The sequence below is a fragment of the Chrysemys picta genome, chromosome 2, assembly GCF_011386835.1.
Source record: "Chrysemys picta bellii isolate R12L10 chromosome 2, ASM1138683v2, whole genome shotgun sequence".
Taxonomy (NCBI): Eukaryota; Metazoa; Chordata; order Testudines; family Emydidae; genus Chrysemys; species Chrysemys picta.
The window spans coordinates 15,797,434-15,824,564 of record NC_088792.1 but is presented as its reverse complement, the minus strand read 5'-3'; the positions used below and the strand labels follow the sequence as shown (position 1 = coordinate 15,824,564).

Sequence of the window (27,131 nt, the reverse complement as noted above, 5' to 3'; positions counted from 1 at the left end):
TTTGCCTTGGTTACCTAAAATAAATTAAGGCCTGATCCAAAGCCCACTGAAATCAATGGGAATCTTTGCATCAGAACCAAGTGAAGAACTCAGGATCTGAAGCGGAGATTTTAGATTCATAGTCAGTCATGATTCCTGTGATGTTCCCACGGGTACCCAGGATTCTGAGGAACTTCGCTACCACATGCCCTTAGCAAGAGAAAGCCTTGTCAGTCCCTGCTGTGGGTCAGCTCACCAAGTCCACCGCCCATGGGCAACACACGCACTGCCCTCTACATCTATGCAGGCCCCACACTCGCTCTCTGGCTTAGCAATAGGCACCCTCCAACCCCCAAACCCTCCCAGTATCTCCCTGGAGTGTCCAGGCCCTGTTTCACTGTACACTTGCTGTATTCACATTTGCAGCTCCCAAAGATGCATTACACCCAAGATTTACCAGTTATACCTCAGATCACAACTCCATTTAACACTCAGCACTTAGATACATTCATAGTGAAAACAAGTAAAAGTTTATTCAACAAAGTATAGAGCTTCAAGTGATAGCAAGCTGAAGTATTAGAAACAAATGGTTACATATAAAAGAAAATCATTACATGCGTTCTAGAACCTAGACTTACTGAACTAGTTACTTTCATATCTTATAGAGCAATGCCTACCCAAAATCCTTCCAGAGTTTTACCACCAGACATGGCTGTGATCTGTTCATGAGACGAGTCTTGCTGTCAGATTGCCTCCGAAGGGAAAGATGCAGGGTATACCTCTGCACCGCCAAATATATCCCACCATCCACTGTTTTTTACTCATGAAAAGGATTCCTTGCTACCGTTTATTTTTCCCTGTAAATTTCCTCTTTTGAAGCTTTTGTAATCTCTTCATTAGCATTTGACTCAGTATAGAAACAGGTACCCATTGTGAGACATACAATGCCCAATACACACATGACCAGACAGAGAGATAAATGCCATTACTTGCTGCGTGAAAGAAACATTCCTGAGGTATGTCACCGCTGGGTTACCTGCCTTGGGAACCTAATTTTCAGTATAGACACATAACTTCTTAACTATTATCAGCGCACACATTTTCCAGTGATTATGATGTCTAGAAACCTCACATGCCACCATTTAGTGAATCATTATGCATATAACTGACCCAAGGGATCTCTGTAAAACTCTATGAGCCACCCATACCCTCTGCAGGTTGGCATCCAGACATCCCTATGGATCACAACTCCATACTTAAAGGGGAACTTCAAATATTCAGACAAACTTAAAAATGTGTTTCTACGCACCATAATATAATAAATATAGATTCATAAATTCTAGGACTGGAAGGGACCTTGAGAGATCATTGAGTCCAGTCCCCTGCCCTCATGGCAGGACCAAATACTGTCTAGACCATCCCTGATAGACATTTATCTAACCTACTCTTAAATATCTCCAGAGATGGAGATTCCACAACCTACCTAGGCAGTCTATTCCAATGTTTAACCATCCTGGCAGTTAGGAACTTTTTCCTAATGTCCAGCCTAAACCTCCCTTGCTGCAGTTTAAGCCCATTGCTTCCTGTTCTATCCTTAGAGGCTAAGGTGAACAAGTTTTCTCCCTCCTCCTTATGACACCCTTTTAGATACCTGAAAACTGCTATCATGTCCCCTCTCGATCTTCTCTTTTCCAAACTAAACAAACCCAATTCTTTCAGCCTTCCTTCATAGGTCATGTTCTCAAGACCTTTAATCATTCTTGTTGCTCTTCTCTGGACCCTCTCCAATTTCTCCACATCTTTCTTGAAATGCGGTGCCCAGAACTGGACACAATACTCCAGTTGAGGCCTAACCAGCGCAGAGTAGAGCGGAAGAATGAATTCTCATGTCTTGCTCACAACACACCTGTTAATACATCCCAGAATCATGTTTGCTATTTTTGCAACAGCATCACACTGTTGACTCATATTTAGCTTGTGGTCCACTATAACCCCTAGATCCCTTTCTGCCGTACTCCTTCCTAGACAGTCTCTTCCCATTCTGTATGTGTGAAACTGATTGTTCCTTCCTAAGTGGAGCACTTTGCATTTGTCTTTGTTAAACTTCATCCTGTTTACCTCAGACCATTTCTCCAATTTGTCCAGATCATTTTGAATTATGACCCTGTCCTCCAAAGCAGTTGCAATCCCTCCCAGTTTGGTATCATCTGCAAACTTAATAAGCGTACTTTCTATGCCAATATCTAAGTCGTTAATGAAGATATTGAACAGAGCCGGTCCCAAAACAGACCCCTGCGGATCCCCACTTGTTATGCCTTTCCAGCAGGATTGGGAACCATTGATAACAACTCTCTGAGTATGGTTATCCAGCCAGTTATGCACCCACCTTATAGTAGCCCCATCTAAATTGTATTTGCCTAGTTTATCGATAAGAATATCATGCGAGACCGTATCAAATGCCTTACTAAAGTCTAGGTATACCACATCCACAGCTTCTCCCTTATCCACAAGACTCGTTATCCTATCAAAGAAAGCTATCAGATTGGTTTGACATGATTTGTTCTTTACAAATCCATGCTGGCTATTCCCTATCACCTTACCACCTTCCAAGTGTTTGCAGATGATTTCCGTAATTACTTGCTCCATTATCTTCCCTGGCACAGAAGTTAAACTAACTGGTCTGTAGTTTCCTGGGTTGTTTTTATTTCCCTTTTTATAGATGGGCACTATATTTGCCCTTTTCCAGTCTTCTGGAATCTCTCCCTTCTCCCATGATTTTCCAAAGATAATAGCTAGAGGCTCAGATACCTCCTCTAGCAGCTCCTTGAGTATTCTAGGATGCATTTCATCAGGCCCTGGTGACTTGCAGGCATCTAACTTTTCTAAGTGATTTTTAACTTGTTCTTTTTTATTTTATCTGCTAAACCTACCCCCTTCCCATTAGCATTCACTATGTTAGGCATTCCTTCAGACTTCTCGCTGAAGACGGAAACAAAGACGTCATTGAGCATCTCTGCTATTTCCAAGTTTCCTGTTACTATTTCTCCCTCTTCACTGAGCAGTTGGCCTACCCTGTCTTTGGTCTTCCTCTTATTTCTAATGTATTGATAAAAAGTCTTCTTGTTTCCCTTTATTCCTGTAGCTAGTTTGAGCTCATTTTGTGCCTTTGCCTTTCTAATCTTGCCCCTGCATTCCTGTGTTGTTTGCTTATATTCCTCCTTTGTAATCTGTCCTAGTTTCCATTTTTTATGACTCCTTTTTATTTTTTAGATCATGCAAGATCTCATGGTTAAGCCAAGGTGGACTTTTGCCACATTTTCTATCTTTCCTAACAAGCGGAATAGCTTGCTTTTTGGGCCCTTAATAGTGTCCCTTTGAAAAACTGCCAACTCTCCTCAGTTGTTTTTCCCCTCAGTCTTGATTTCCATGATTTCCAACTTTGAAAGATTCCATTCCATTCTTAACCCATCCATCTTTTTGCTGAGATGACAGAAGAGAAAGAGAGATCTCCTTGTTATGAGTTCACAGCTTGAGCCCTTGACATTATTTCCTCTCTGCCTGGTTACTGATGCCAAACATAGATTTCAAGGTCAGAATGGACCAATGTGATCAGCTAGTATAAATTCGTCCATAACTCAGGCAGTAGAATTTCACCCAGTAATTCCTGCATCAAGCCCAGCAACTTGTGATCCAATCTTGATTTAAAGACTCCAAGTGATGGAGAATTTACCTAATCCTTGGTAAATTCTTCTAACGGTTGATCACCCTAACTTTAAAAATTCTAAACCTTATTTCCAGTTGGAACTTTTTTAACTTAAACTTCCTGCAGCTGGATCACGCTTTGCTAAATTAAAAACCCCATTAGTATCAAACATATTCTCCCTGTATATGCTTCTTACCTGTTTAGAGAACTCAATTTCTGAGAATGTGGTTGGCTTATCATCATCTTCTTCATAATGTTCACTATCAGAATCTGCCTCAGCAATAGGGACACAGACAAACATGTTAGGGTTGGTGATAAAATCTTCAAGAATGCTAACTGAGCATTTGTCCCCATTTTTCTCAGTCCCATTGTTACTGTGATTTTCTTTACAATTTTTCCCTTCTTTCCGAGCCTTCAAACATGTGTTCTTGGCAGCCAATTTCTTTTTCTTTTTGGCAGCTTTCTTTGGATGCTGGCACTGTCCACAACAGTAATCCCATGTTGCGTGTTTCACCAGGTAAAGTCCCCTGTGGATCCGAGCAAATGCAATCTTAAGATTGTTCATCTCTCCATCATCTTCGGGTGCTTGGAGGTTGTCAGCACTGAAGGAGTTCAGCAGTAGTGCAATGAACAGGTTGAGAACCTGAAAATAATTGAAATAAAAAGAAAATCATGGCAATATAATTTTGAAATGTAAATAATGGCTTGAAGATTAGCCAGTTTCTAAACAATTTTTTCTTAATGCACCAACCTTAACAAGACAAAATGAAATGATTGTTTAGCAAATTATTTTTCATGCAGCATATTTGGCTCTCACAAATGTATATGTTTCCATGATCCTCAAAAGAAAAAAAAGTAGATTTTGTGTAGCATAAAATGATGACCTTATTGCCAATACAGGGATATGTATAAAAATCACACAATTTAACCGAAAAAGAGTAATAAAAAAATTGGTGTATCACAGTACTCCATCAATCCCACAAGGAGGAGACAATTACATAAAATTACAGATACACTAATTACGGGGGTGCTGTTCCTTTAACAGGACAATATTGTTAAAACAGTGTTGGAGGGATTTGTGCAATAGAGCTATCAGCCTGGATTGTAGGGTAAAGGCACAGTCTGGGCCTAGTACAGGATAATGAAGGTTTGATACTAGTCTCACAACAATTTTACCTAGGTGTAATTACACCAGACCTGAGTGGAGCTCCTTCTGATTTGCATGGATATGAGATCAGAATCAGGCTCAGTGTGTCTATCAACTTTGTAGCATTGTAATGAAGAATATTCTAGGACTTACTCCCCTTAGGCAGAGTCAATTTGATTGCAGGCGGCACTATAAAATGTATATCCAGTTAGCTGATGAATATATTGCTCCAAATATAGTGGTGGAGATGGTTGAATCAGCAGTTATAGAATCATGGTTTTTCCTCCAGGGTTTTCCAGAGGAGGGGGCCAGAAATTTGGGAGGAAAACCTATTTCTATATTCATTTTAAGATAAAAGGGGGATGAAATGGGTACTTACCTTAAAGTAACTGTGTTTTTTTGAGATGAGCTGTCTATATACATTCCACGGATGGTGTGCACATGCCCTTTGCACTCAAGTCTAGATTCTTTTGGCCTGCAGTGCCCATTGGGGGTCACACCTGTGCTCTGAGTGTTCTCATGCCTCCAAATGAGGGCATAAAGTGTGGGGAGACCCCAACTGCCCCTCAATTCCTTTGCCAATACAGAATCCTAATGTTATAAGACTGTTGTAGCAGGGAAGGTGGGAGAGGAAAAAATGGAAACACTATTCTGATCTTGTCTCTAATCATTAAGGTAATGTCTAACTATTTACAAAGAATGATACAGCCACACAGTGAGTGAAAAGACTCAGATATTGCAGGGTTCTGACTCTAAGCCAGGGGTGGTGAGAAGGAACTGAGTGGTGCTTGGGGTCACTCTGCCCTTTATGCCCTTCGCTTGGAGGCACAAAGACACTCAGGGTGCAGGCATGGTCCCAACAGACACTGCTGGCCAAAAGAATCTGAACTTGACTGCACAGGGCATGGGTACACTGTCAACGGAATGTATACAGACAAGCCCTGGAAGCTGCAGTATGGGTTTGAAGGGAGATTTTTTAAAATGAGATTCTTGAAAAAAGATGTTGAAACAAAAGGGAATTTCATTTATGAAGGTCTGACTAAAAGCTCACTGAATTCAACAGATGTCTTTCCATTGATTTCAGGTTTGGGTCAGGTTTTAGAGAAGTCTGAGCAAATCGAGAGAACAGAGAAGTAAAATTCCTTTAAAGTCATTTGGTAAGCCTTGAATTACAGCTCTGGCAGAATGTATTGCGTTAAAATCCTGCTGCAGATCTGGTGCTACCGATATTTTAAGAAGCTCCCACAAACATTTTCTTTGGCCTCATGTCTCAGGAATATGTGGGCGGGGCTCAGAGTGGAGGGGTAATGGAGTGGTGGATCTATACATTTGTCATCCTATTTAGACAAATATGGATTTTTTCATAACCAGGCACTCATCCTGTGGGCCAAAGGAACATTGTTATCCTCATTTTACAGATGGGGAAACTCTGTTTGGGTTTGTTTACAGATGGGGAGGCACAGAGATGGAGTGACTTTGTTAAGTCCCACAATGAGATAGTGGGAGAGCAAAAAATAGAACCCAAAAATCTAACAACATGATCCTGTGAAACATCACTTGTAAAACAGGTAAGACGTCAGGAACAAAATAGAGGATCAGGAGACATTCAACATGTGGGAGTGGGGGAGGGCAACCACCTTCCCACTGCTAGATCTGGTGGTTACCTAGTGAAACTGTATGAGATTTTGACCTCAAAGGGAACTGCCCCCAACAGTGCATCCCCAGTAAATGTCTTCAGCAAAGGGAGGATGGGGACTCTAGAAGACCAGACTGAGAAATTTTCCCAAGGTCAGGACAGACACTGAAAGGACTAGAAGAGAATTCCTTAGGGAACTGTGTCCACCTGATTCTAACATCTCTGCGGGGAACTTTCTCTGCAAAGGTAAGAAGTTGTGGAAGGTGAGATGCTATTGACTAGGAAGGGACAAAGAGTGATTAGTTTATGATGTTAGTGAATTCCCAGCTGAGCTTTTGTAAGCTAAATGTGATATGTATATAGGGCCTGATTTTTTATAAATGTGCAGACTGAAAACCATGCCAACTTAAAATTTCACAGCGACTCCAGTGATATAACTCAGATCCTCTTACTCTACAATGACAGATGCCACTGAAGTTAAAACTGAATCTCTGTAATCAGTAAGGGACCAAAGACACACAGATGATGAGTTCTTGATTTTATTCAGTAAATACACACCATCCTGTTCATTATAGTACTGCCCTTCTATAGCACCTTTCATCTCAGGCTCTCAAAGCTCTTGAGAAACATTAATTCATCTTCCAACATCCCAGTGAGCTACAGGGACAGTAAATATCATTCCCATTTTACAGTTAGGGAAACCAAGGGAGATAGAGATTAGGTGACATTGGGCAAGATACAGTGTGAATCAGTGATTAAGCTAGAAATAGAATCCAAATCTCCTGCCTCCTTGCCTTCATTCACTACTAAATCACAATCACAAGATGTGTTGGGTAGGGTGACGGCAGTGGTATAGGGATTTGGAGTAGCAGGATATGCTGGGGGACAGGCCGGGACACAATGGAAGGGTTCTGTGTTTTGTGCAGTGAGAAGGGAACACCCATAATTGGAACATCAGGGAATGCTGCAAGACTAGTTTGGTTTAGTATCACTGGACTTGTATACACGAACAGTTAGTTCACATCAAGCTGGGGTGTAAATCTACCCCACATTAGGTTGCTGCTCTCTAAGTGTCCTGTGGACCATGTAACTGCATACTAAAAGGTCCATAGTGAGCTTTGATCTAACCTGCTTTAAAACAGACTAAATGTTCTTGTAAACAAGTCCACTGACTCTACTTCTGTGACTTTCCCCAAACTCTCCCCTGATAAAGTGCCAGTTCTGGGTGAAACTTTGATTCAGGAAACCCAGCAGCAGAGGAAGAGCAACAGGATTCAGGTATAAACCCTCTTTCAAAGAGGTTGGCAGGTTCAGGCCAGCTACTGGCAGCTAGTCTCCTAGGGTGGTTGTCCCAGTGTCCAACTACTTCACTGTTTGTGGACTGTTCGGTTCTTTTGTCATAAGATCAAGGTGGTAGGAGTCCATGATCATTTATGATGCTTCGTATTGGACAAGACAGTTATCTCCAGATGGCTACCCCTTCTCCTGCCACATAAAGTTTTTGAAAGCTTTAAATTGTTTTGTTTTATTGCACTAAGCTTCTTACTATAAGAGATGACTGCCAGCTCCAACCTACAATTTTAAAATAACACATATGATGAGAATCTTTGGTCCTGGGACACTTATCATTTGCACCAGTGTAACTCTGTTAACTCAGATTGAGGTACTCCGGATTTATACTGGTGTAAGCAAGAGAAGAATTGGATCTTGTACCCCATGAGTCTTTCACTGTATATAGTTAATTTTGCATTGTGTTTTGAAATATGAGACTGTGGGGGGGGGGTGCCATGTAAACATCACAAGCTGATGTTTTTGATTAACTCTGAATGTCCTGGGTTTGTAATGTTTGTTTTAGGAGTAATTACAAACATCCCTGTAATGTTTGGTGCCCTTAAGCTACTCTTATGTGCTTTCAACCTTAACTCCAAATGAACTTAATTTTTGTGTGGGAATAATAAAAATAATCAAATCTTAATTTAAAAAAAAAAAAGATTCCACTGATATGCAGAAAGCAAGTTGGCAATGAAAATGTCATCTCAGAGTTAATGGGCCAGCATTTCCTTTTATTTATGCTACTTATACAGTAGTGTAATTACACTGATTTCCATGTAGTTACTCCTGATTTAGCCTAGTGTAAAAGAGAGGAGAAGTAGAGCCAATGTCTGGCATCTAAAGAGACCTGAATTATGAGCCTGCATTGAGCTATGTACTGGCAGAATTCTGATTTCAGTGTGGCTACATATGGGTCCAAGGGCTGGTTGCAAAGAACGTGGTGCAGACACAAGTTTTGATAATCATACGCTTAGTGATAATTTACACCAAACTCCTGATAAGAAAATAAATTCTTGCCAGTATTTTTTTTTTCCTGTTAGAAAATTATTCCTCCCTGGAATGAACACAATGAATGGTGAAAGACAAATGGGATTTTCTAGAGCACAACATAGTGTGACATCTTTACCAATCTTTTGGGGACTTACCACTAAGTGATAAAAAGACAAGTCAGTATATCGTATACTATATATGCAATAAGAACAGAAAAATAGCTGGAAACTCACCACTAGGTTTCCTATCACCATGACGAGCAAGAAGACTAGAAGGCATAGTGGTTTATCAGCTACCACCATACAACCCCACATGGTCTCAATCCATTCTCCACACAAAATTCGGAATATAATAAGGAATGAGTGGAAAAAATCCATAAAATGCCAACGTGGCTTGCAATCCTCAGATATTTCATAGCATTTTTCAGCATATTTTTCCCCAAAAAGTTGCATTCCTACCACGGCAAAAATAAAGACTACGATCGCCAGAACCAGGGTGAGGTTACCCAGGGCACCCACTGAGTTACCAATGATTTTAATGAGGGTATTTAAAGTTGGCCAGGACTTTGCCAGCTTGAAGACTCTCAGCTGTGTAAAAAATAAAACATAGCATTAGATAACAGAAGATTAGATATTCCTCAGATTGCATTGTTTAAAAAATAGTTAAAAACATTATATATACATTTTAAACTATTCAAACACTGTGAAATGTAGAGTATTTTAAAGTCTATATATGATCAATGCAATATAGACATACTGATTTGTATATGTGTTATATCACTATCCCCCGCTCTTTGTTTGTGTCTTTTTGCTCCAGGGTAATGACTGTTTCTTAATAGCTTTATAGAGTCCAGCACAATGAGGCCCCAATCCTGGTTGTTGTCTTTGCACACTTCCATAACATAAATGATTATTATTACCCCTACTAATAATTTATTACCAACTTGTAATTTGAATGTCTCAGGAAATAATCTTGGGGGACAGCATATTGGCAGATTTCATTCTTCCAAAATTTCCATGTCTCCTGGAAACAAAACTTTAATAACCTTCCTGATTAACCTCATTTGTACTTGATTTGCATTTACAATAATCAAACTTTTATATACAAATGGTCTAAATTTTAGACCCACAACTCTAAGTTAATAGGAGTTATGGTTGTTCAGCACCTCTAGAAACCAGGCCAAGTACCTATCTTGAGTTTTGTTTGCCATCCATCACCATAGTATACAAGGCACATAACCAGCAAAACACCTTAAGCATATGCTTAATTTTGAACATGTGAATAGTCCTATTGATGCCAAAGTTTCTAGCTAAAAAAAAGACTGATCTATATTATATGGCTAGATAAACCAGCCACCTCTCTAAAACTCAGGCTAGTAAATGTGCCTAGCAATTATATAATATAAATAATGCCTATTACAATTTTTTTCCATCTCCAGCTCTGCTTCTTCTTTCTCAGTCTCTCTGCTTTTGCTTTTCATTCTGTCTATCCTCTGCTCCAGCTTTCACTATATATTAATGTTGGGGGGGTTTTCTACCTCCTTCACTCCAAACGTTTTTAACTATCTCCAAGTGAAATACAAATGCTGTATTAGTTTCAGTCAAATCCAAATGGGTTTGAAATCTGGCAAAATGTCTTTCCTATTTCTAGTACTGAGGCTTTACAAATTAATTTTCCTTGCACTGAATGGGGGGCACTGACATCCTCTCTATTATATTCATGCAAAAGGTTTTATGAGATTGAATCAGTATGAGACATTACCAGTCTGAAAGAACGTAAAATTGATAGCATTCTTCCTTTTCCGCTTTTAGGTAGAAAGTCAATTAATTCAATTAAGCTGATGGTGACAATTAAGCTGTCAAAAATATTCCAGCGCTGCTGAAAATAGTAATAAGGATCTAGAGCAACGATTTTCAAGATCATTTCTGCAGTAAAAATGCCAGTAAAGACCTGTGACAAAGAAAGAGTAAGTCATGTCAGCTAAAAGGGTACCATAAGCACATCTTCTCTTTAGACTACCTTCCTTTAAATATAGTAGCATAGCTATAGATAGGTCAATGAAATCTGAACAGCAGATCCTACGTTTATCATGTATTCATATAATGCATTGTCAATAAAAACTCTAAGCTTTTCTGCTGCATTCTAAAGGATGTTTAGAATGTCTGAAAACCAAAAGTAACAATATCCGTGAAGTTAACGAAAGAAAGAAAGAAAGAAAGAAAGAAAGAAAGAAAGAAAGAAAGAAAGAAAGAAAGAAAGAAAGAAAGAAAGAAAGAAAAGCTTTCTTTCTTATAAGCATTCTTTGTATTCTGGGTAGAAATATCCATAAATTCATTCTTGATATAGAATGTGAGAATTCACTTACCATGTTGCCTACGCAAAGCATGAATTTAAATGGGCGTGTCATGTTAGAGTGCTCTAGTGCCATGAAGATAGTATTCACCACAATGCAAACAGTGATAGCGAGGTCAGTAAATGGATCCGTTACTAAAATTGTCACTTTGTTCTTGAGTCTCAACCATAGTGGACAACAGTCCCATACAAGATACTTTAGGGCAAAATCTTTCAAGCATGGAGGGAATTTCTGTTGTGATTCTTCAAGTTCTTAATGACAAACAAAAAACAAAGCAATAACCAAGTAATCAGTGCTGAGAAGAAGTGGCAAAAGAAGAACTGCAACTAATGAAAGCACAGGAAAAAACCCCAAATTCCATCACTTCACAAGTGATCAGGGAACTCTTCTTGATACTTTCTGAAATTATATCACTCATTTTCTATAGTAGGCACTCCCTCACTCTGCAGTCATTTTAAATACCCTTCCTAGACCAGCGAATTAGTATTTAAACTCATTCTCTTCAGATAAGATCTGATTCAAAACCCACTGAACTTCTGTAGGCTTTGGATCAGGCCTTTATTCGTCAGATATACACTCCTATTGTCAACACCATTAGAAAAATATGACTGGGGTAAAACCTTGCTCCAGATGCACCAAGGAATATAAAACTTTAAACTACTTTTGTGCTTTCTCCCCCACTTACATGTCATAAATCTTGTGTGCAACATCACCAATGACCATGCTGCATGCAATAAATAGCTCTGAGATTGATTAATGCTGAAGTGAAATGCCTGTACTACACTTAAATTTTATTAGATCCACTTCACCTGATATCACACCTGAATCTTAGGAAAGTTTTAGATTCACTTAAAGCCAAATCTCACTAGAGGCAAAACTCAGTACATACACATAGGTAACATTTATTAGGTTCCAAATTGTCAGTGGATCTTGACAATGCTGGTTGAAACTGTAAGTAAGGTTAACAGCTATTTTCAAGGATCTGAGAGTGATGAAAAAAGTGGTGTGATTCTTCCATCTGGTGTATAGCATTCATTTGACTAAAATAATGTAATTTACATTTTTTTGGGGAAGACTGGGCAGCAAGTGTATTACCTCTGCAGTAAATGATCATTCTGGATACTCATATATCATTTATAGTAGTAGCTGACAGCCTGTGCTGTTGCATAGGTATAATTTGTAAAATCATGTATGTAAAAAAAGATGAAAATGGCTGAGAACTTAAAAACTAGACAAGTGATGATTGAACCTGGTGGTATTCCAAACAAAAAGAGTTCTCAACCGTGCTTGTAGCTGTTTCCATTGTTCCACACTGACTCCACAGACATTCTAGGCTTCAGAATCACATTTGGGGTTATTGTGTGTGCTAGTTGTGTTATTGGGTGGGTGGTTCTGTTCATCTCTGTGTGTGCTGTATTGTGCTGGGAGAGTTTTGTGGATTTGTGTGGGTGGTAGTTAGGCACACAGGTTTGGTAGCTGGGCCAAGTAATCCGCCATCTGTGCAATCTCCCTCATAGCACCAATGAAATTATTGAATGTAAACTAGCTGTAAAGTAAGGGTGATTGTTTGAATTACCTCTGATATCACAATGGTCTAGGACTCTTGGCATGGCATAGATACATAGATACTGTAGCCAAACAAAGCATGGATATAATTCATAAAGTCAAAATGATTGAAAACTTCAAAAGTTTATAGCAAGAGACCGCAAAACCCAGTGATGATTCAACCTGGTGATATTCTGAACAAAAAAGACTTCTCAGCCATGCTCACACTGACTTTATAGATATTCTAGGCTTCAGAGTAACAAACAGAATGACATTCTTGGGATTTTATTATAGAGATTACACACACCAACAAAACAAACAAAAACAATAACCAACAAAACCCTATGTCATGCTGATGTCATGCTAGGAGTCTACTACAGGCCACCTAACCAGGTGGAAGAGGTGGATGAGGCTTTTTTTAAGCAACTAACAAAATCATCCAAAGCCCAAGATTTGGTGCTGATGGGGGACTTCAACAATCCGGACATATGTTGGGAAAATAACACAGCGGGGCACAGACTATCCAACAAATTCTTGGACTGCATTGCAGACAACTTTTTATTTCAGAAGGTTGAAAAAGCTACTGGGGGGAAGCTGTTCTAGACTTGATTTTAACAAATAGGGAGGAACTCATTGAGAATTTGAAAGTAGAAGGCAGCCTGGGTGAAAGTAATCATGAAATCATAGAGTTTGCAATTCTAAGGAAGGGTAGAAGGGAGAACCGCAAAATAGAGACAATGGATTTCAGGAAGGCAGATTTTGGTAAGCTCAGAGAGCTGATAGGTAAGGTCCCATGGGAATCAAGACTGAGGGGAAAAACTACTGAGGAGAGTTGGCAGTTTTTCAAAGAGACACTGTTAAGGGCCCAAAAGCAAGCTATTCCGCTGGTTAGGAAAGATAGAAAATGTGGCAAAAGACCACCTTGGCTTAACCACGAGATCTTGCGTGATCTAAAAAATAAAAAGGAGTCATATAAAAAATGGAAACTAGGACAGATTACAAAGGATGAATATAGGCAAACAACACAGGAATGCAGGGGCAAGATTAGAAAGGCAAAGGCACAAAATGAGCTCAAACTAGCTACAGGAATAAAGGGAAGCAAGAAGACTTTTTATCAATACATTAAAAGCAAGAGGAAGATCAAAGACAGGGTAGGCCCACTGCTTAGTGAAGAGGGAGAAACAGTAACAGGAAACTTGGAAATGGCAGAGATGCTTAATGACTTCTTTGTTTCGGTCTTCACCGAGAAGTCTGAAGGAATGCCTAACATAGTGAATGCTAATGGGAAGGGGGTAGGTTTATCAGATAAAATAAAAAAGAACAAGTTAAAAATCACTTAGAAATGTTAGATGCCTGCAAGTCACCAGGGCCTGATGAAATGCATCCTAGAATACTCAAGGAGCTACTAGAGGAGGTATCTGAGCCTCTAGCTATTATCTTTGGAAAATCATGGGAGACGGGAGAGATTCCAGAAGACTGGAAAGGGGCAAATATAGTGCCCATCTATAAAAAGGGAAATAAAAACAACCCAGGAAACTACAGACCGGTTAGTTTAACTTCTATGCCAGGGAAGATAATGGACCAAGTAATTAAGGAAATCATTTGCAAACACTTGGAAGGTGGTAAGGTGATAGGGAACAGCCAGCATGGATTTGTGAAGAACAAATCATGTCAAACCAATCTGATAGCTTTCTTTGATAGGATAATGAGCCTTGTGGATAAGGGAGAAGCTGTGGATGTGGTATACCTAGACTTTAGTAAGGTATTTGATACGGTCTCGCATGATATTCTTATAGATAAACTAGGCAAATACAATTTAGATGGGGCTACTATAAGGTGGGTGCATAACTGGCTGGATAACCGTACTCAGAGAGTTGTTATTAATGGTTCCCAATCCTGCTGGAAAGGCATAACGAGTGGGGTACCGCAGGGGTCTGTTTTGGGACCAGCTCTGTTCAATATCTTCATCAACGACTTAGATATTGGCATAGAAAGTACGCTTATTAAGTTTGCGGATGATACCAAACTGGGAGGGATTGCAACTGCTTTGGAGGACAGGGTCATAATTCAAAATGATCTGGACAAATTGGAGAAATGGTCTGAGTTAAATAGGATGAAGTTTAACAAAGACAAATGCAAAGTGCTCCACTTAGGAAGAAAAAATCAGTTTCACACATATAGAATGGGAAGAGACTGTCTAGGAAGGAGTACGGCAGAAGGGGATCTAGGGGTTATAGTGGACCACAAGCTAAATATGAGTCAACAGTGTGATGCTGTTGCAAAAAAAGCAAACATGATTCTCGGATGTATTAACAGGTGTGTTGTGAGCAAGATACGAGAAGTCATTCTTCTGCTCTACTCTGCGCTGGTTAGGCCTCAGCTGGAGTATTGTGTCCAGTTCTGGGCACCGCATTTTAAAAAAGATGTGGAGAAATTGGAAAGGGTCCAGAGAAGAGCAACAAGAATGATTAAAGGTCTTGAGAACATGACCTATGAAGGAAGACTGAAAGAATTGGGTTTGTTTAGTTTGGAAAAGAGAAGACTGAGAGGGGACATGATAGCAGTTTTCAGGTATTGAAAAGGGTGTCATAAGGAGGAGGGAGAAAACTTGTTCACCTTAGCCTCTAAGGATAGAGCAAGAAGCAATGGGTTTAAACTGCAGCAAGGGAGGTCTAGGTTGGATATTAGGAAAAAGTTCCTAACTGTCAGGGTGGTTAAACACTGGAATAAATTGCCTAGGGAGGTTGTGGAATCTCCATCTCTGGAGATATTTAAGAGTAGGTTAGATAAATGTCTATCCGGGATGGTCTAGACAGTATTTGGTCCTGCCATGCAGGCAGGGGACTGGACTCGATGACCTCTCGAGGTCCCTTCCAGTCCTAGAATCTATGAATCTATGAATCTATATTTAAAAAGCATTATTAAAGCATCTGAGTGCTTCACAAACAATTGATTTTCACAAGATGAGGAGCTATTATTATCCACTATTTACAGGTGGGACAAAGACCAAAAAGCACATATGTTGTTGTATATACAGAGACATAGAGGTTTGGCTCCTGGATGGAAGTTCCATCATTTGGAACTTTGGGGTGGGGGGATTGAATTTGAAGGATGTTCATTTGGTTACTGGGGTCAGAAGGAGCAGGATCACAGTGAGGGCATAGAGCTAGACTGTGGTCAGGCAAGGAAGCACACAGCCAGACTCCTATAAGATTAGGTTTTCCTTGGTGGAGTAAGAAACACGACAATTTTGAAGGTTATTGTTATGTTTGTTATGTTTAGTCTGGTGAAATAAAAGGGTAGTGGTTTTTCAAAACCAAAAGTTGGAGGTATAGTCAACTGGGGGATTCTGAAGAGACCTGCAGGTCCCCTGAAATAGAGGGATCACCTGATATTTACAGGCAAATGTCTAAGAGGGAGATTAGAGGGATAAAAGCATAGGTGTGGGAACTAGAGTTTACAGTTTGGTTGAATGGCTCTCAGCATGCCCACTATACAAATTGTTCCAGCACCCCTGGGTGAAAGGCCAACCTAGAGACGCTGATGTTGAACAAAGTATGCCAGGGAAGGGACAGGTCGTGACAGTTGCTTTGCAGGTACTGCTTCAAATTTTCACCTCTCCCAATGCTTTTGTTAATGTTATTTATTTACTATTTCCGATAACCTATCAAAAAGTGATTTAAAAGACTGGCAGAACAACGGAGGGAATATAATGCCTCATGTAGTGGGGGAGAGCCACTATATTTCAAGCTCTTGCTAATGCTACAGTATGACAACTAACAAAGAATCGGTACAAAATTGTTACAAATACACTCAGCCCAGTCAGTTGGAAATTACTCCCAAACTCCAGGCCACCTTTCTTATCCCCACACCTGTTTTTTTCATATAGCCTACATAGCCCCTACCAAATTTCAAATCTCTATTCAAAGAATGGGGGGAACGAGAGCTTCTCAAATAAAAGGTTACCAGAATTTTTTAACATGGGCAAACCAAAAGGTTTTTTCCCTAACCTTTTTTTTCAGAAACAGCTAAAAAGTTACAGCTGAAATTTTCCAAAATTGATCAGTCTGAGGTAGACACCCAGCATATAAAATTTCAGCCCAAAAGATTAATGTTTGGCAAAGTTATAAGCAGCTGGAACAGAATCTTATAATGAGATGTGTCAGGTAACCTTAATAATAGGTGACACTAGCAGATCCATCTATAATTATGTATAAAAACTAAATTAAAAGAATTTTAAGGTGGCAAAGTCAAGCACTGAAAAGTCTGGAAATGACAGAATTAATTTTGCCTGTGCAATCTTTATTTGGTTCCCTTGATCATGTGCCTATGATGGTCTTTCCCAATATCACAGACTATGGCAAAGCCAAGAATAGAACTCAGCTCTCTTGTATCCAGCTCCAGTGCCTTAAACACGAGAGAACGACCTTTCTCCTTCTGCTACCCCTATCTCATTCACTGTCCATCCTGTGCACTGAATGAGGTGAGAGTCCTGTAGAATAAAAAGTCTAATCATGTAATTAAAGACTGTTTTATAACACATATTCACAAGGGAGCCAAATTAAGGCTGCATAGGCAACATTAATTCTGGAATTTCCTAACTATAGCATCTACAAAGGCTCTATTAACAACTTTAAATTTTTTACTGTTGACATTTTGATGACATTCTGATCTTTCACATCAACATATGCTTAGGTCTGAATAAAAAAATGATGAGAAATGACTTACCCTCCAGGACACTGGTAATGATACTGATTGCACTTGCTGCCCTTTGTCTTTGAAGTGGCTCATTAAAATAATCCACTGACAGACGAGGGGCCAAATACATCTTGCTCGCCTCATCACATAAAGTGCTCTGCTTAAAGAAGTAAACGTGGTTAGTAACATACCACAAAACAAAGTGAAGTAACAAGCAGATGGGTAGTTGTGGAGATTAATATGAATGAAGACATGCTGTGAAATAAATGGGCCTCCCTCAGCCATTTAGAATGAAATGTAAAAAGAAGGCCCTAATCCCTTGTGGCCGTTCAAGTTCCCAGGGTATGTGCATTCCAGACTTCTGCACAAATTTCAGTTTGGTTAAAGAGATTCTACCTATCTACAATTCCTCTTTTATTGAGCCTTCTGAATTTCCTATCCTGAATTTATCTGTAGTGTTTCTGCACATCATGAAACACCTGGCATGTTACACACATGTGACCAAGCAGATAGTGTATGCTATAATATTCTATTAATTTTGTTATCCTGACCTCCCTCTCCTCCCCTCTCTTCATGGATTTGGGTTGGAATCATATACAAATGTAATGGGTTTGTATGCTTTCAACCAGGGCTAGATAAATGCAATGACAACCCATAAATCCTAAAATTTTGCACTTTTTTCCCACTCCCTATCTTTTCAACTCTTTTATCCTAGAGGAGGATCAACAGGTTGCAGATCTCCCATTGTGCACATATGATTTTCTTTTTACAGCACCAGCTCTCCTCAGCCTGTTGTATTGCTTCTCCCTGTGTCCTGCCTAGTCATCTCATCCCCACTGGGAAAATTTTCACACACTCTCCAAAATTTCTGAAATCCCACATAAAACTTTTTAAAAAGATCCAAAATCTAACACACATCCATGTACAGTGCAGCTTTTTGCTTTAGTGCACTGAGAGATTATTTAAAATGGTTATATTACAGGCAGAGTACAATTTTCAAACCATCATAAATTCTCCAAACAAAAGTGAATTTTCATCGGAATACCAAGGATCACTTATTTTCACTAAGGAGTATTTTCATGCCAAATTATATCTTTCTATTGCAAACCATTTCAGCACAAGAGCTGCTCAAAAAAGATCACAATAATTATTTTTCATATTCAAAAATGGCTGAACTCATTTTGCTCAAATTTTTCACCACTTGGCAGAGAACAGACCTAGAAAATTTCAGGTGCCTGAAAAGTAAGTTTGCAAAAGTTCTGAACAGGTGAAAAAGGCAGTTTAGAATAGAAATACTTCGACCACTTTAACAACACTTGTCAGCAGCATGAGAGCTGTGTTAAACTCATGTGGCCACTTTAACTGCCGGAGTAAGCAAATGCAGATCTATTTACATCAGTGAAGTTGTATCTTCTTATTCAAGTGATTAATTCGGTCCACGATGCTCACACTGGTTCAGATTCTGTTCTCAACTTCACTGGAGTTACTCCAGATTTAAAATAACGTAGCAGAGAGCAGATTTTCTTCAATAGGTCCTGCCCTACTGTGTTTTTGTGGATGTTCAATATGTTAAAGTACGTAAAGAAACCACAGAAAACCTTATGCTTCTGGAGGAAAACATAATATGAAGTACATGTTTTTAAAATTGCACTTTTCTTACCAAATCACCTATTCTAGGGTTTTCCATAACTGGAGGGAGCAATAACCCTTCAGGAGCAGGTGGTTCTAGACTGTATGCCCTGGTGCTTCCTCCTCCCATTAATGAAACCACGCCATTGTAACCATCTGTGCTGTTGCACTTGCCATTCTGCATGCAGTTAGGAGTAGCAGGGTAAGAACTATGGCTCATTTGACTTTGCACACTCGGTAGTCTTCCAGTCCGTGCAACCAACAGTGACCCACGCTGGATTTCATTTTCCCCAGCACTGCTGATCTCATCACAACGAAAATCAGCTTTGGAGCCAATGTCTCTGCCAGATATCTGGAAATTGAACATGTTTCCATGGCTGAGCCTGTGCTTCATTTGATTTGCACTGGCACCATAAGGAAGACCAAGAAGAGCCTAAAAGTCCCAAAAAAGGAAAAAGGGGGAAATGGCACATCAAGCAATACATTTCTGGGGATTGATAAAGATTTTGAGTTCTCCCATCAACCATAGAAGATCCATAAGTCCCCCTTTTTTAAAGTTACTCAAAAAGGATTTAATTTAGATTTTAAATGACAGTTATTGAAATCCTATCAGCTGAAGCAGGAATCTCTGGTAATCCATGTAACTTCATTTCACTAAATATTGATTTTATTTTTGCAAAAGACTGTTTATGGAATGTTAATTGAATTCTAGTTCCAATGCAGTTTTGTTTTATTTCCTAATACTGCAGGAAATGCTTTTTTTATGTATATTTTTAAATGTTCATGAAACTACTTCTCTTACAAAAAATTCTGCAATGAAGGCTGACATTTCACTTTCATTATACCTTCTCTTTCACACACAACTTTCTCAACGTTTAACTTTTGCATTGTAACATTATATGCTTTCTTCCCACCCCAAAAGAGATTTTTTTTTTTAAATATTGAAGAAGCGGATGTTAGCTTATCTATAAATACAGCCTACTGTTTCTTAATGGGGTTTTATTTGTACTTTTGAGCAATTCTTGAATTTACACAATGAATTACCGACTTTCGTTGATCGTCACTGGACTGTGATTTGGGAATTTTTTGATCTTCCTCATAATCTTCTATCCCTAAGGACTTATTTTTCTTTCTCAAGTTGCTTCTATCTTTGACTTCTTTTGAGGGTAAAGACGAGATTTCAAAAGAGCAAAGTGACATTGTATCATTTCCTTTATCAGACAATGCCTAAAATTAAACAAACAAAACCATAGCTGATATTATAGTTGCACAATTAGCATCTGCGTAAGGGAAAAAATTGCTGTGCTCTGTAATTCTTTCTTGTTAACAATTATCATTTCAAATAGATGGTTAAAATACCAACACTCCTTGCGTTTGGTGCAAGCTGATCACAGCAGGAATTAGGAAGGATTTCCCACTCCACATAGAATACTGAACAAGTAGTTACATGCTGCGTGTTTATGTGCAAACAGGTAATAGTCCCTATCGGAGACAAAATATAACAGTCTGGACTATTCATGTGGTTCAACTTCCATTTTTGTATACTCACTACATTTTTGCTTACTGTAAAAATACTCAATTTTTAACCTGATTCTGCATAATCTATCCACTTCCCAATATGAGGGTTTAAACACTGAAAATCACAATTTGTGTTAAGTTTTCAGTGATATTTTTCTATACAAGAATTCTGCTCTCTAGGCACTTGAGCCATTAAAGTCAACTAGAGTCTTTTCATTTACTTCAATGGGCTTTGGATCTAACTCTAAAGCAGTCAAAGAACAAAATTATTGTATCTCTCAATACCCAGCCTACTCACAAGCATATAACAGCACAGCAGAGGAATACAAAAATGTTCATGTGTCTCTGTGGAAACTATAGATTGGTGGAATTTTAGACATACTTAATAATATCAATTTGCTTACAGTACCATGGACTAATGTTACGTTCTGCTGTTGACTCCTCACAGCTACAATTTACCAACAAATAAGGAATCATTCCTATTACTCTAGGCAGCAGTCTGATAACTTTGAATAAGATAGTAGTTGGCACCTCTTCTCATGGGTGACCATGGAGTCATTGTTTACACACACTCAAAGATAAGGAGTGACTGATAAATTTCATTATCAATATTATATACTGTAGGTGGAGATTGCCTAATTTTAACAACGGAACAGTTCATGGACCTCTTGTTCTTTTATTAACAGTTCCATGGCTTCCCGAAACTTCCTTTCCTTTGCCTCAGTTTCCGCAATAGTAGCTTTGTTCTGCTCTTGATATGCCATTGCTACTACAGCCAGGATCAAGTTGACCAGATAAAATGAGCCCAGAAAGATGACCACCATAAAAAAGAGCATGTAGATCTTCCCAGAAGCTCTGAGAGTCTGTAAGCACAAAGTACACACTACAGTAAGAAGTCTGAAATGACATTTCATGTCTAATTAGATTAATTAATATTGAAAAGCACAGTGAAGATGTAAAGCACTATATGAAAGTAGTAAATATTATTCTAAAATATTTTTTAAAAGCTTGGTCACATATCCATATTCCTGAATAAAATGCTTGGAAAGAACCTTAATAGAACCCTGCCCTCCGCTCCCTCTCCTACTTCCTATACTACCTCAAATGAGCACGAATGACCTTCCTGATGGTGGCCAGTAGAGCTTAGTTTGAGTGAACAGAAAGGGAGGTGCACCTCTGAGGGGAAGGCTCTATTGTGCTACTGGAGCAGTGCATGGTGACATCTCAGTCCCTTTCTGCTGCACTACACTTGCTGGGACTGCAGCGCATTAGGGTTAGTTTAAAGGGCTGTGGAAGCATTATGTTGCCCCCTTGCAGGAAGTCTGGCAAACACCACAGTACAAAGAGGCTATGCTCTTGCCAAACAGCAAATAGGAAGAGGTGTGAGTCAGACTCAGAGGTGCAAGGCTCTGTATTATATTGCCAATCCCTCTTGTGCTCCCCCTTTTTATGGATATGTATGTCGCATATTTTGAATTTTTCCTCCGGGCTAGTAAAATTTTCTGCTTTGTAGTTATTAACCCATCAGATATCAATCTATGAAGTGTTTTTCGTGAGCTGTTTAATTTCCCTGTCAAAATTCTTAACTGAAAGCTCAGTATAGTGAATTAGCTGTAGTTTCCCCAACATACTGATGTGCACAACAGTCATTTATTCTGTGACTTGCACCCATCATTTCATTAAAAAAAATCAACAGTTACTAACTTGTACAATAACTGTTGTTGTTTGTTGTGCACATACACATTCTACTATAGTCTACTAGAGTCAGAGACATGCACATTCCACCTAGTGCGCCAGAGCTGGAGACTTCTGCCAGCAGTACCAATAGGTGGTGTGTGCGCCCCTCTCTCCTCATGCTATCAGGCAAGGGCATAAAAGGGGAAGACTGCTACCTCCCTCTCTATTCCTTCGTACTGCCATAAGTTAAATCCGAAGTCACAAGAAAAGTGTGGAAGGTTCGTGGAATGTGTGTGTGTCAAACACACCTCAAAGAACAACTACTACTGTAGTGGTAAGTAACCATTTTTTCTCCTTTGAGTGATTGTGTACATATACATTCCACTATGGGCCACACATCAGTAGTTCCCTTACAGGCGGCAGGACTTTGGATCATTTGAAGAGCGACTATGGCACCGTCTTCATGTGGCATCATCACAGGAGGCTGAGTGATGGCGTAATGAGTAGAGAAGGTATGCATGCACAAGCATGTTGCTGCCTTGCATACATCAGCTATTGCAGAATTGCTCATAAAAGCTGAAGTCGTGGAGTGAGTCATTATTCTCACGGAGGAGGGACTTCAGAGTTTGATACAGTCAGAAAACTAATGGGGGATTTGTTGAGATGACACTGATTGACCCTAAGTTCTTTCAGCATAGTCCACAAAGAGTCTGGGGGAAGATCTGAAGGGTCTAGTGTGGTACAAGTAAAATGCCAGGACTCTACAAACCTCCAAGATATGGAGTGCTTCTTCAGTCACAGTCAAATGAGGTTTTGGGAAAAACACCAGAATGGTTTGGTTCAGATGGAAGGCTGGCACTACATTAGGCATAAACTTAGGAAGTGGCCTAAGGGACACCTTCCTTATGAAAGACTGAAAGGCGGTTCAGCTAGGAGAGCTTGATGTTCTGAAACCCTCCTTGAGAAAGTGATTACAACCAAAAATGCCATCTTCATAGACAACATAGGTTGTCATTCCTATAGGCTCAAAAGTGGCTCCCATGACTTTAAATCCCATACAGATATAGCAGGTGGCACAGGAGTGTATGTGTTTCATAGATTCATAGATTCATAGATTATAGGACTGGAAGGGACCTCGAGAGGTCATCGAGTCCAGTCCCCTGCCCGCATGGCAGGACCAAATACTGTCTAGACCATCCCTGATAGACATTTATCTAACCTACTCTTAAATATCTCCAGAGACGGAGATTCCACAACCTCCCTAGGCAATTTGTTCCAGTGTTTAACCACCCTGACAGTTAGGAACTTTTTCCTAATGTCCAACCTAGACCTCCCTTGCTGCAGTTTAAACCCATTGTTTCTGGTTCTATCCTTAGAGGCTAAGGTGAACAAGTTCTCTCCCTCCTCCTTATGACACCCTTTTAGATACCTGTAAACTGCTATCATGTCCCCTCTCAGTCTTCTCTTTTCCAAACTAAACAAACCCAATTCTTTCAGCCTTCCTTCATAGGTCATGTTCTCAAGACCTTTAATCATTCTTGTTGCTCTTCTTTGGACCCTTTCCAATTTCTCCACATCTTTTTTAAAATGCGGCGCCCAGAACTGGACACAATACTCCAGCTGAGGCCTAACCAGAGCAGAGTAGAGCAGAAGAATGACTTCTCGTGTCTTGCTCACAACACACCTGTTAATACATCCCAGAATCATGTTTGCATTTTTTGCAACAGCATCACACTGTTGACTCATATTTAGCTTGTGGTCCACTATAACCCCTAGATCCCTTTCTGCCGTACTCCTACCAAGACAGTCTTTTCCCATTCTGTATGTGTGAAATTGATTTTTCCTTCCTAAGTGGAGCACTTTGCATTTGTCTTTGTTAAACTTCATCCTGTTTAACTCAGACCATTTCTCCAATTTGTCCAGATCATTTTGAATTATGACCCTGTCCTCCAAAGTAGTTGCAATCCCTCCCAGTTTGGTATCATCCGCAAACTTAATAAGCTTACTTTCTATGCCAATATCTAAGTCGTTGATGAAGATATTGAACAGAGCCGGTCCCAAAACAGACCCCTGCGGTACCCCACTCGTTATGCCTTTCCAGCAGGATTGGGAACCATTAATAACAACTCTCTGAGTACGGTTATCCAGCCAGTTATGCACCCACCTTATAGTAGCCCCATCTAAATTGTATTTGCCTAGTTTATCGATAAGAATATCATGCGAGACCGTATCAAATGCCTTACTAAAGTCTAGGTATACCACATCCACCGCTTCACCCTTATCCACAAGGCTCGTTATCCTATCAAAGAAAGCTATCAGATTGGTTAGGCCTTTCAAAACCAAGATGCAAGAGGGTAAGAAAAGTTGGAAAAAACCATGTACTGTCGAAGGTAATGCCAAAATAGAGGCCACATGATCTCTCACAGATCAATTTGAGAGGCCTGATGATTTCAGGTGCAGAATATAGTCCACTACATGTGTAACTTATGTGTGATGGGGTGATAAACTCTGAGAATGAGCCCAAATGAAAAACCTCTTCCAATTTGATGCATATGTGGCTCTCATGGACTCCTTTGTGCCACTCACCAAGATGGCCTCTCTTGGAAGCACAATTTCTCATGAGTGTTCAACCAAAGATCATCCACACAGTAAGGTGGAGAAATTCAAGGTTTGAATGTAGGGACTTGCCCTAGTTCTGGGACAGAAGATCCTTGAGTAGTTATAAGATATTGCAATCAGATGAACAGTCGATGTAGATCAGTGAACTAATATTGACTTGGCCACACCGGTGCAATACAGATTAATAATGCTTTGTCTCATTTCAGCTTCCTCTCAGAGAGATAGGAACTGGGGGGAATTAATATATTAGGTGACTGGATCAGGAAAGGAGACAAGCGTTTGTGATGGAACCCGGGCTGCAGCCCACCCTGGAACAAAATCTTATGCATTTGTTATTCAGATTTTCAAAAGAACATAAGAATGGACATACTGGGTCAGACCAATTGTCCATCTAGCCCAGTATCCTGTCTTCTGACAGTGGCTGGTGTCAGATTCTTCAGAGAGAATGAACAGGACAATTTATCGAGTGATATCATCCCCTGTCATCCAGGCCCAGCTTCTGACAGTCAAAGGTTTAAGAACACCCAAAGCATGGGGCTGCATCCCTGACCATCCTGGCTAATAGCCATTGATGAACCTATTCTCCATGAATTTATCTAATTCTATTTTGAACCCAGTTATACTTTTGGCCTTCACAAAATCCACTGGCAGCAAGTTCCACTGGCTGAGTGTGCATTGTTTGAAGAAGTACTTCCTTACGTTTATTTTAAACGTGCTGCCTATTAATTTCATTGGATGGCCCCTGGTTCTTGTATTATGTAAGGGGTATATAACACTTCCTTATTCATTTTCTCCACACCATTCATGATTTTTTTTAGATCTCCATCATATCACCCTTAGTCTCTTTCTAACAGTCCTAGTCTTTTTAATCTCTCCTCTTCTTGTGTTATGTGAAGGGGTAAATAATACTTACATTATAGTTGCTATTACTGAGTGTTTCAGCTATATTCACTTCTTGGACCAGATCCTTTGCACGACTTAAGACTAAATCAAGAATTGCCTCTCCCTTTCTGAGTTCCAGGACTAACTGCTCCAAGAAGCGGTCATTAATGATGTCTAGACATTTTATATCTGCACTCTGTCTTGAGGTGACATGTTCTCAGTTGCAAACCCTTCTAAGGGAATCTGCCAGCATGTTTCTCATAGCGGGAAGGTGAAAGGCTTTCAGGAAAACTTTGTGATGAACATACAAATTCCATCGAAGGATAGCCTCCTGGCCCAGTTGAGACTGTCTTGCACCTGGCCAGCTTGTTCAGGTAAAACATGGCAGTGATGTTGTCTGCGAGGATTTGTACCATCTGATTCTGAATGGTAGGCATAAATATCTGGCAGGCCCACCAACTAGCTCTGAGCTCCAGCACATTTATGTGGAGGGAAACTTCCTGAGGTGACCAAAGAGCTTGTGCCTGAAGTTGACTAAGATGCCTCCCCCATCTGTTACCAGGTTCTGGGGCCAGAAACAGAATTCCTTTGCACTAATTTTGTGGATCCAACCATCAATCCAGAAACTAGAACATTCAAGCAGGTATGGAAATCTGCATGTCCTGAGGATGCCTGGAAGGGTGATATACTGAATGAAGCCAGGCCTGGAAACAGTAAAGGTGATGTCTGGCATCTAGAGTTATGTACATACACAAAGCCAAGTGACCCAGGAGCTGAAGGCAGGCACACACTGCTGTTGCTGGATTGAATTTGGAGGTTTTAGGAAAGGAAGGCTATAGCGTGGTGCCTCTCCTTTAGGAGTTAAGCCATGGCAGTGAGGCAAACCCACAGCTGGACCAGGGCTGGTCACTCAGCTATGACTCACCCCTCCAGAAGAGCCTGCAGTGACATATCTCTCAGGCATGCTTCAGCAGCTTATCCTTGGGCAGGGTCCAAGTCAGATGAGCCCAGGCACTCCAACTGCCAAAACTGTAAGTTTGTCTATCCAATAGCATCACTCAGCTAGGGACCTTCCTGCTGCCTTGCTGTGTTTCAGATTTCCTAGGCTTTCAGACTACCCTTGATCTTGTCCCTATTCCAGCCCCAGTTTTGCCCAAGCCTTGTTCCAGCCCACTCCCACCTTGTCTGTGCCCTATTCTGACCCTACTCCAGCCCTGTTCCTGACCTGCTTCAGCCATGCACCCACCTCCTGACCCCCAGACCCTTGGACTGATTCCAGCCTTTAGCCTGTTTTCAAACTCTGATTATGATCCTGATTTGGCTTTTCTATGGACTCTGGCCCTGGTTCTGACCCCAAGCCTTTCCCCAGACTTCAGTTTTAGCACTGCCCTCAGCCTGTTCCTGGCTGTCCATCCAAGTTTGA

The 27,131-nt window shown here is 40.1% G+C and overlaps 1 protein-coding gene across 1 annotated transcript in view; it reads right to left on the bottom strand.

Annotated features, from left to right (window-relative positions):
• LOC101949928 (sodium channel protein type 5 subunit alpha-like) overlaps window positions 1-27,131 on the bottom strand; it is a 101,228-nt gene that overhangs the window by 41,255 nt on the left and 32,842 nt on the right. Inside the window, exons 10-17 of the mRNA XM_065582692.1 lie at window positions 21,196-21,393; window positions 20,057-20,239; window positions 19,044-19,445; window positions 17,414-17,540; window positions 11,153-11,391; window positions 10,549-10,737; window positions 9,021-9,374; window positions 3,879-4,325 (exon numbers count right to left, since the gene is read on the bottom strand). Coding sequence (XP_065438764.1) covers window positions 3,879-4,325; window positions 9,021-9,374; window positions 10,549-10,737; window positions 11,153-11,391; window positions 17,414-17,540; window positions 19,044-19,445; window positions 20,057-20,239; window positions 21,196-21,393 — 2,139 coding nt within the window. The remainder of the gene's footprint in view (window positions 1-3,878; window positions 4,326-9,020; window positions 9,375-10,548; window positions 10,738-11,152; window positions 11,392-17,413; window positions 17,541-19,043; window positions 19,446-20,056; window positions 20,240-21,195; window positions 21,394-27,131) is intronic.